The 9,827-nt window shown below is 41.7% G+C and overlaps 1 protein-coding gene across 1 annotated transcript in view; it reads right to left on the bottom strand.

Moving 5' to 3' along the window:
• Positions 1 to 9,065: 9,065 nt before the first annotated feature.
• tmem8b (transmembrane protein 8B) overlaps positions 9,066 to 9,827 on the bottom strand; it is a 38,167-nt gene continuing 37,405 nt past the window's right edge. Inside the window, 1 exon segment of the mRNA XM_034596147.1 lies at positions 9,066 to 9,787. Coding sequence (XP_034452038.1) covers positions 9,452 to 9,787 — 336 coding nt within the window. The 3' untranslated portion in view covers positions 9,066 to 9,451.

Below are 9,827 nucleotides of genomic sequence, written 5' to 3'. Positions count from 1 at the left end.
CCTCACTAATGAACGTCAACCTCAGCAGGTAAAAAGTTTGTTAATTAAGTCTATTTAATCATGTAGGTTAAAGTAATTTTCATAATTTCATAACACTCAGCAGCTGGCACCAGCCTACATATGTTGTGCTGATGGGTTTAAGTGTTTAGCAGAATGCATGACACCCCTGAAGGCTACAGCGAGGCCAGATGTGTCTCATGATATGGAGGAAAGGCCTCAGGCTCCACTGTAATCATTGAGTGGAGTCTGCAGCAGCATGTTGCTGGACCACTTCAGACCAAAAATTAAAACTGTGGGGAAATTACATCATATTGTAAACCTGCATTATGCAAAACAGGTGAAGCAATCGAAGCTCAGAGGTCAATTAAGTCGTTTTTTGCAGCTTTCAACCTCGTATCGTGATCTTTCAACAAACCAAGACCAACTTTTAGTGACTATATCGATTTTCTTCAATGAGAAAAATTTGATGTTTCAGGCGATTTCAAATAAATAAAGTTTAAATTACGAGACCAGGAAAACTTTCACTGGCCTGTTTGATGTGATTTTTAAGACAGAATAATACCTGAACATCCTCAATGCATTTTACTCTAAACTTCTGCTACATTTCAAAGGCCTCTGTTGAATTATACATTTATCTGATGGTTAGCAATTACATTTTAGATTTAAATTTATCCAGAAACAAACACACTTCTCACTTGTTCTATTATTATACAATGTGCAGCATTTACATATTTACATATTCCATATTATGCATCATCCACAAATATACTATCATGTAATCCCTGGGGTCATTCTGCTATTCTGAGGATCTGCATCTGACTTTATTTCCTGTGTGCTTCCCTTTAGCATTACATGGACAGCTTGCAAAAACACCCAGCTTGAAATCCTGATTCTATGAACGCTCTACAGAATATTTTTTTGTTGTTAACTTGCATGAAAGTTCAAAACACAATTTAAGATTTGGCGTCTTTAACACTCAACTAGAGTGTTGACATGGAGGCCTGATAATTAAAGCCCCAGCACCAGACAAATCTGAGGCTAAACTACAAAGACAGGTCCCTAATTCCTGAAGTGGCATCATGTTTGGATCTTAAACTACAAGCATCATTAGCAGTCTACAAACCCGAGGCTCCTCACTCTTTCAAAAGGCCATTCATCATTTGATCCCGCATGACAGATGTCTGTGCACGAGTACACCCTGTATATGTATATATATATATATATATATATATATATATATACCCACGACAGAGTTTATTAAATCTCCCAGCGCCAACGTTCAGCCGATCCCTCTCTACACAGCATCTGAAATGTAGCATGACCTCCCTGGTCCCATCAGACGGCGCGGCTGTCTGCTTGATGTGTTTGGGTCCACTATGTGTTGACAGGAATCCAGAGGAAGAGCAGAACACAAGCCAAATCAGAGATGTGAGGCTATTTATTTAGATCTGCTGTGTTTTGACAGTTTTTCTTCCTCTTCTACACTTCTCTTCTCGGGCCTGACTTTGAAACACTCCTCAGCTAACATGGCTCAGTGACATTGAACGATCAGTATGTAAAATATCCGGACTAGTCAGAACCATATAGTTTTCTATAAAGAACTCATGACACGTATATTCAAATATGATGATCTTTGAGTGGCCGGCAGTAATTCTGAATTAACATTTTCATTTGTTATCCCAGTTTAACGGATCCAATGTGCTTATATGTGACACATGAATCAGATCATCAGTATTCAGCCTGCACACCAGTAACAAAAAGACCCTGCTTAAGGTTTTATGATTGTAAAGGGAGAACACACTAGATTTTAACTAATTTGAGTTTTTAATACTTGAGGCTGATACCCTGCAGGCGGTTCCTAAACCGTGTTTATCAACCTAATCATGGATTATGTGGAAAAGAAAATCCTTGGAAATTAAAGTCTTAAAAAGCATTTATGTTGTGTAGTTTGGTGCAAAAACAATCTAAGTGCCTGAATTATTAATCAGCTGAATGACGAGGGCAATATAGAGAATGTTGTTTCCTGGTTTTCATCAGCCCTTTATCTTTCCTCTTGTGATTAAAACATGCTTTGTGTTTATATCTGTTCACGTTCACACCTCTTCTACGGCACAGGGGTGATTTGAGCTGTCGTTATCATGGTCATGACTTTTATATTTAACATGATCCACAATTTAATTATGTGTTTGAATGTTTGATTAATGAAAAGTCAGAAGATCTTCAAAGTAAATGCATTTTATCCTGGGGGGGGGGGGGGGGGGGGGGGCGTCTGGATGCAGGAGGCAGGACATGATGTACTTTTGAGTCTTGCTTGTCTTTCCAATTTTATATCTTCGTCTGCGTCTTCTGTGTGTGTGATATGATATTTGTATTCTTCCAGTTGTGTGTCCGACGCACCTTGGAAACTTAATCAACACGCCCGCTCGCTTTCAGGACATATTCCTGCTGTATTCTCACAGAGGCTCACCTAGACATGTTTTGCAGGAGACATTCAGCCCCTCCAGGAAACTGCATGTCTGAAAGCAGCTGATGTAAATATCATCAAAATTCATGCAGTAGTTGTTGATTTATTTCAGTCTGAACCGAAGTTCAGACGTGGACTGGCAGACCAACAGCGTGGTACCCTCAGGGCCGTGCTGCTAGTCTGGCTAAAAACTAAGTAATTCAGTAAAGGCGATGAACAAGTACTTTGGGGTTAAAACAGGTCACTGTAGTAAGTAAATACAATTTAATACAGCAGCAAGGAGCCATGAGAGATCAGGAATAGTAGGATTCGGCCAGAGGATCTTTATATGTGATATCGATCGGCTGCACACTGATAGAAACTGCGTGATCAGACCTGTGGGTCGTGGCTGCACAGGCTCCCGCAAGAGATAACTAGACACAAAGGTTTTCACTTGAGATGGTTTGTGCATCGACCTTAAACCCTTGTCCTCTCCAGCCCCTGCAAACCACGATAGGTACTAATGTGCACCAGCCCACTTGGAGGCTTGAAACTCAGCAGACCTCTCCCTCCTGCCTTTACCTGGAAGGTTCTCTGCAGCGCTTCTTCCCCCACAACAGTATTTAACCTGCAACCTCGAGTTCAGCAGCCGAGATGGAGCTCAGCTTTCCCTCCGGTCTGCGCTCTCTCTGCTGCTGGAGCTCCTCTGCCTCCTCTGATAGAGCCACGGCACCTGAATCAACTTCATTACTGATTTCGCTCCCTTTCCGAACTTTTTTTAATCTCCCTCATGGACATTCGCTAATCTCTCATTTATATTTAAGTCACAACTTTATGCAGGATGTCTGGCTCGTGAGGCAAATGAGGCTTGTTAGTGTTTCAAGCTCAATTTAAGTGAGTGATAACATGAAGAAGCAGGCAAAGCTAATCTTTTTGCGCCCTGTTGGAACACAGCGAGGAAACGCCTTGACGTCTCCATGAAAGAGTCACTGAGAAACCAGCATGTGCCTCAATAGAGCGCATATACTTCCACCAAAGCCCAACGTAAAAATTCCACATTTAACAGTTATAAAACATTGAAAATGCATACAAGCTGTCCGTATTATCTCAGCTATACATTGGTGGTAGTTACAGGTTTGTAGGTGTATGTGTTACCATACCACACCAGCCTACATCCCAATAAAACCACATTTACCTCTGCTAGATCCAGATGTTTAATTGATTCGCACAAACATTCAGCACAAATCAGAAATAATTCCTGTATCAGTGCCTTTGTCCAAACTATAGCTTGTATAAAAATACGGACGACACGTGTCCACTTCCTACCACCATCCAGAAATGAAGTCAGAATATTCCAGATATACAAATCGGGGGGAATGGCGAGGGTCCTGGTGATACACAAGCTCGACCAATCAGCAGTCAGTCTCAGCTGTCAATCATGATGTGTCAACCCGTTTTCATTGCATCAAACAACTCAATTAAACCCAAACATATCAGAAAAATGAACACGTGAACTGCCTGAAATGACAGAAACCATTTTAGAGAAAACTGTAATCGACGTGTACTTTAGACTTTTTGCTTCGGTCCATCTCCCATCCACTAACATAGAGAAGGTAGATTTATGACCTATGTTGCAGCCAGCCACCAGGGGGCAATCAAGATGCTTTGGCTTCACTTGTGGGAGCAGTCATGTCGTCCATCTTTATATAGAGTCTATATGATCCAGATCCAGACCAAACATTACTTCTTTCTTGGCCCTTGTTCCACCCTTCCACCACAATTTAATAAATCTGTTCAGTAGCTTTTGATTAATCCTGTTAACTAATAAACAAACAAACAAACAAACCTACAGGATGAAAACCTTTTTATTTACGGTTTATGGGGAAAACATGATCTCCTTCCCACAGGAACATATGAAAATAAACAACAGCTTTTGTTTTATTTCCTGCAAAACTTATTAACCTGCAACAGATTCTTTATTAACCTAATCTAAACTAACCCAGCATCATTATGGGGAAGCGTCTGCACCCTGGACCGCAGCTGGTCTCATAAAATAACCTCACATTTCCTGGTTGCTATGCAATCTCGCAGAACAAACAAACCCCGGACTCTCGCCAGATGGACGCCCAAATCATTACGGATCGACCAACATGTTTAATGGCAGGCAACAGATACTGTAGGGGACATTAGGCTTTCTTCAAATTTAAACCCTTCTGTGAGAAAACCATTCTGTGAGAAAAGAGGCTGAGAGGACTCCTTATTACTTGTCCATCAATCATCCCGTCGGCGTTTCTTCCGCCGTAGATCATAGCAGGCATCTTTGTGTGCCGGCCTTGGACACAAATGGCAGCCAAATTGCATTTCTACCGTAATTCCCAGCTTTGGGAGGCCTGTGATGTGCAGTACGTATTGTTTATGAGGCAGAAATTCAATTCTAAAGTGAGTAAATTTCAAGGCTGAGCTGCAGTTTTCTCACTGAGGCAGTTTGTCCGTGTTTGGAATGAGTTGTCATGTTTTCCGGAGTCCTCCCTCTGCGGTGTTCAGTTTTTCTGACAGGTGTACGTGCAACTTGGGGGACCTTCTATTGTTCCTCTGTGAAAGTCTGTCTGCTGCCTTTTGTCGACTTGTACAGTAGACCCACGTTCTCTGAACTCTTGTACTGCAACATGTTTCGGCTAATTAGCATTCAAATTAATATAACTTTGTGGCTCTGCGGCTGCTTTGTTATTGTGTGACGGTTCATTTAAATTCACTCCCTCTTTTTACGTCCTGTTAGCAGCGCTTTGTCCACTTATTGTATCTCATCATAGTTTACTGCTGTGAAGCTTCTGTTCTCTGATGTGTTTATGTTTAATGAAAGTTTAATGTCATACAGTTTTTATTTCACAAATCTGTTTTCCGCCCGTCTGCAGGGTTCATTTTAAAAACGGAAACTTTATATTCATGAGTGTGCTGCGTGTTAGACTGTGCATGATTTGGAGTAAATGTGTTGAGGATTAACTGTTTACGATTAAAATCTTTTAGTCAGTACATGTGTCACTGTCGGTATCGCTTTCCTGAACAAAATTCATAGCAACTATAGGAAGTGTTTATAGAAAGAAAAGAAAATCTTGGCTGGGACTATAGACTATATGTTTATAAAGATGGACGACATGACAGCTCCCAAAAGTGAAGCCGTAGAGTCTTCCTCCGTGTTAGCAGATGGGACAAGGATCAAACCAAAAAGTCAAAGTATGTGTCAAAAAAAGATGGCGGCGTTCGTATCCAGGATATTTTGGCTTCATTTCTGGATAGTCGGAGGAAGTGGAGACACGTCATCCATCTTTATTTACAGTGTCTGGCTGGGACAAGCTGACATGTTACAATAGTTGAAAAAATATATATGTTCCAGGTATGGAAATGTCAATCTGAAGGTTTGTCCACCACTAAATGTATTCTATCTATAATAATCTATTTAATTATCTTTCAGATGATTTCATTGATTTTCAGTGACTGAATATTCTCAACAAATATCCAAAGGAAAACCATTCATCGAAAGGAAATACATTTATATTTCCCTGACTTTTCCTCGAGCACCAACAGCAGATTGACTTTCGTATTTTTGACTGAAATATCTCAAAAGCTATTGGATAGATGGGCTTTAAATTTCGCTCTCACATTCATGACTTCCCCTCTTTAGTTCTTCAGTTTAGGATCCACCACATGCTGAGTTAATAACCCACAGTCTAATCTGTACTCTACTTTACATTTAGTGATTTCTTTTGGTTTGGTGAAAGCTTTATTTTTGGACCAGATCTTGTTGAATCGACACTTGCACTCACCGCTGACATGCTCGGTGAAGACGGTCGTGAAGGAGCTCTTATTTAAACAAGAGTGAGATAAACCAGCAGCATGTGACAGAATTTTAAGTAATAACATAATAAAAACGAACGCAAAGAGCCAAATAAAATGTATAAAAACGTTGTGTTTTGGCAAAGTGCGGCTCGTGGTTTTTCAGCCGTGTACAGTGTGTCTATGCTCAGACTGCAGGATTTACCCAAGGACAAAAACAGCCCTGTAAACAAGCGCAGCTGCAATTGCTCTGGTGCTGTAGGTTATGGTGTGTCAGAGTAATAATCCTGTTAGATATGTTAGCCAGGCATCCATGAATACAAAGAAGGCACTTGCTTTGATTTCATGTGCGGTGGAATTACAGGGATATAAACTGTTTGAAATTTCAATATCTAAGACCTTGTCGTTTTGGTCTAATTTGTCTCATTAAGTGCAGTCACAGGCCCTTTATATTCCCACACAGGGGTGCACTCCACACTCGGAATACTGAGTCTCTTATTATATGAATTTCCATCTCTTGGCTTTTTCCCTGGAGCGGCTGGGGACTGACCGAGACATGCGCTAAAACATAGAATACTGCAGAGCTGCACAAAGGATGGTGTTGATTTAACCGCAGCTTTCGATTACTTTGTAATTTTTCCTTTTAATATCAGCAGGATCCTTTTAGAGCAGGGGTTTCAATTTGATGTGATTTGACCTGACAAACAGGGAAGAGGTTGTTTGATATAAAGGTTTTATTATTTGTTGTGTAGTATATTCTTGATACAGTAAAAGGATATAAAGATTATTCTATTAAAGACTAATTCGTCATTTCTTTCTTGTCCTTCCTTCCCTTTTGGACACAGAGCGACGAGCAGAGAGGTTAATGTACAGACTTTACAAAACCCTCAGTGATTTCATTCCAGCACATTTTAAAAACTCAACAGAAACACTCTCTGTATAATTAACTGGAGCAGTTCTGATAAAAAATCATGAATTGGATTTCTTTCCCCTCCTCGTCTGTATAATAAGCGATTACAGTTTGAATTAAACAGGTCATTAAGGGTGAGTTTGTTCAGTACCAGCAACAGGATCTCTGGTTTATTGTCAGATTCTCAGCTCAGCCATTCAGAACATTTTCAAAAACATCACTGATAATTTATATTTTAGTTTATATTTATCAAGGTCCCGCTGATAAGCACGCACTCGACCAATCTCAGGTCAGTCTCAGCTGTCACTCACGACGTTTCACCCTGTTTTTACAGCATCAAATAACTAATGAAATCCAAATTAAGGAAAATCTAAACTGAACACAACCATGCATCAGTGTGAAACTAATTTAACATGTGATTTGACTTTTCAAATTTTCGTCCACATCCCATCCGCTAACGTGGAGGAGCCAGGGTTTATGACCTGAACTGCAGCCAGCCACCAGGGGGTGAGCAGGATGATTTGGCTACACTTTTTGGGACGCTGTCATGGCGTCCATCTGTCTGTGGTGTTTACTGGCTAATGGCTGCGAGCTGCTATGTCGCACAGTTGTTGTTGTATGTTGACTGAAAAAGCAATTGCATTTACACTCGTGTCCCTGACCAGTTACAGAGGCTGTTTTTGCAATCTGATCACCTAAAACACATTTTGATGACATGTGTAAATAGAGTATATATGTGTGTGTGTGTTTGTGTGTAACTCATGTGTTTGGTACTTTGGTAAAAAAACAACATCTTGGTTATGAAATCAGGATTTTATCTTTTTTAGAGCAGCAGCTTGGAAATGGCTTGAAAGTGCCTGCTGGGTAACATGTAGTATTAATGAAGCAACTTTCAGTGAGATCTTCAGACTCTGTTCCATCCACTGTCTGACAGAGAACCACGTCAATGGAAACAGCTTCATCAGGAATCCGTCTGTATTAAAACACAGTAGGTGAGAGCACAGCCAGCAGGAGCATCCAATAGGTTTTGACACAGTCTGATTCTTTGTGCCTCTAATCTTGTCATTGTGTAAATATATATATTTGCCAAAAGAATGAATTCTTTTATCTGCTCTGGAATAATCCGATAATAAAGATGCAGAGTGATAAATATCGAGGAGCTGCTGGTGCATCTCACCTAATAAAGAATAAAGCAAAGAAAACTCTCTTTCCCTTCCATAAGAAACACAGAGAGGCTGGATATCAGTATGCTCTGATGCTGCCGTCATGCTGCTGCTGCTCTGTAGGAGAATTATTTATCCCTCGCTCTATTCCTGGGAGGATGCTGCTGACAGCGTCTCATCTCACTGTCTGAGCACCACCGGCTTCCATTAAGGGCCACGGAATTGCAGTGTGATGTCTTTTGCGGGGAGGTTCCACCGGTTGCGCCGCGTCTCTAAAAGCTCCGAAAAGCACAAGTGATACTGAGGCAAAGAAAGAAAACATTTATTGTTTATGAATGTGGTGTCACACAGGTCCTGTCAGAAAAAGAACAGGGAGGTGAGGTCTTGGTTTGAGGTCTGTGAAGTAATCCTGCCTCCGCTCAGCGTCTCTCTCTCTCTCAACAGGCAGCCGGACTTTGGAACAGTTCCCGTTAAAGAACAATCAGCACGTTTGTGTAAAAGCGAGAAAACATTGCAATCGCAAAAAACAGACATTTCTAACATTCCACACGACTACTAGGTTGTTTTTTTTACATTTGTGACGTTCGTATTGTTATAAAATTTTACAGAATAACATTTTTGTGTCTCAGTGCAAAAGATATATTTCAAAAGAAGTTCAGAAAAGCCGTGCCCTTGATAAATGTGAACCCCCCCCCGGCCCACCCTGACGTCTCCCCCCCGCCCCGACCTGTGCCCCGACAGTACAATACCTGGCCCCGTTAACGAGACCACCAATAAATAACCAACAGAAGCAGTTTTACAGTCACCGTCAGATAGCAGCAGTGTTTCAGCTTTGACTTTAAATACATATTCACAAACAACAGTGTGTCACTGTACACCCACGACTCATCAGAACAACTTTACCTATAGATTATAATAATTACAGCTGTAACCATAGCAATTACAATAACAACAGAACAAAACAAAAAAGGAACTCAGTGTTTCACATACGCATCAAAGTATTTACAGTACTTTTTGAAGTTCTGTGGCTTAATTTCCCGTGTGTGAATTCCCCAAGTAAAAGAAGGCAATGACGTGTCTCTAAGGTCAAAGGCTGGGAGGTCATCAGCTGGTGCAGATGCTGTTGATGGAGATGATGGCGGGGTCCACCAGGCCCAGCTCCTCGTGCTCGTTCACGCACAGCTGATAGCCGCAGCCCCGCCTGCGCTTCAGCGGGGTCACCTTGGCGTCGGGCTTGGCGCGGGGCGGCAGGAGGAAGCCCACGCTCCCGGCGATCAGCATGTGCCAGATGCTGTGGATGTAGAAGTAGTTCTCCTCCGTCTCCACGAAGGCGTAGAGGGCCACGGCGGACGTGGCGATCATGGTGCCCGGGAAGAGGAAGAACACCCAGCGCTTCCAGGTTGGCGGGTAGCAACGCCGCCGACGGATGGTGCGCACGGTCTGACGGGTCAACAAACACACAACACAATGTTTTTCAACC

The sequence above is a fragment of the Hippoglossus hippoglossus genome, chromosome 9, assembly GCF_009819705.1.
Source record: "Hippoglossus hippoglossus isolate fHipHip1 chromosome 9, fHipHip1.pri, whole genome shotgun sequence".
Classification (NCBI taxonomy): domain Eukaryota; kingdom Metazoa; phylum Chordata; class Actinopteri; order Pleuronectiformes; family Pleuronectidae; genus Hippoglossus; species Hippoglossus hippoglossus.
Note: the sequence above shows the minus strand (reverse complement) of the source record. Positions and strands in the feature narration are given on the sequence as shown.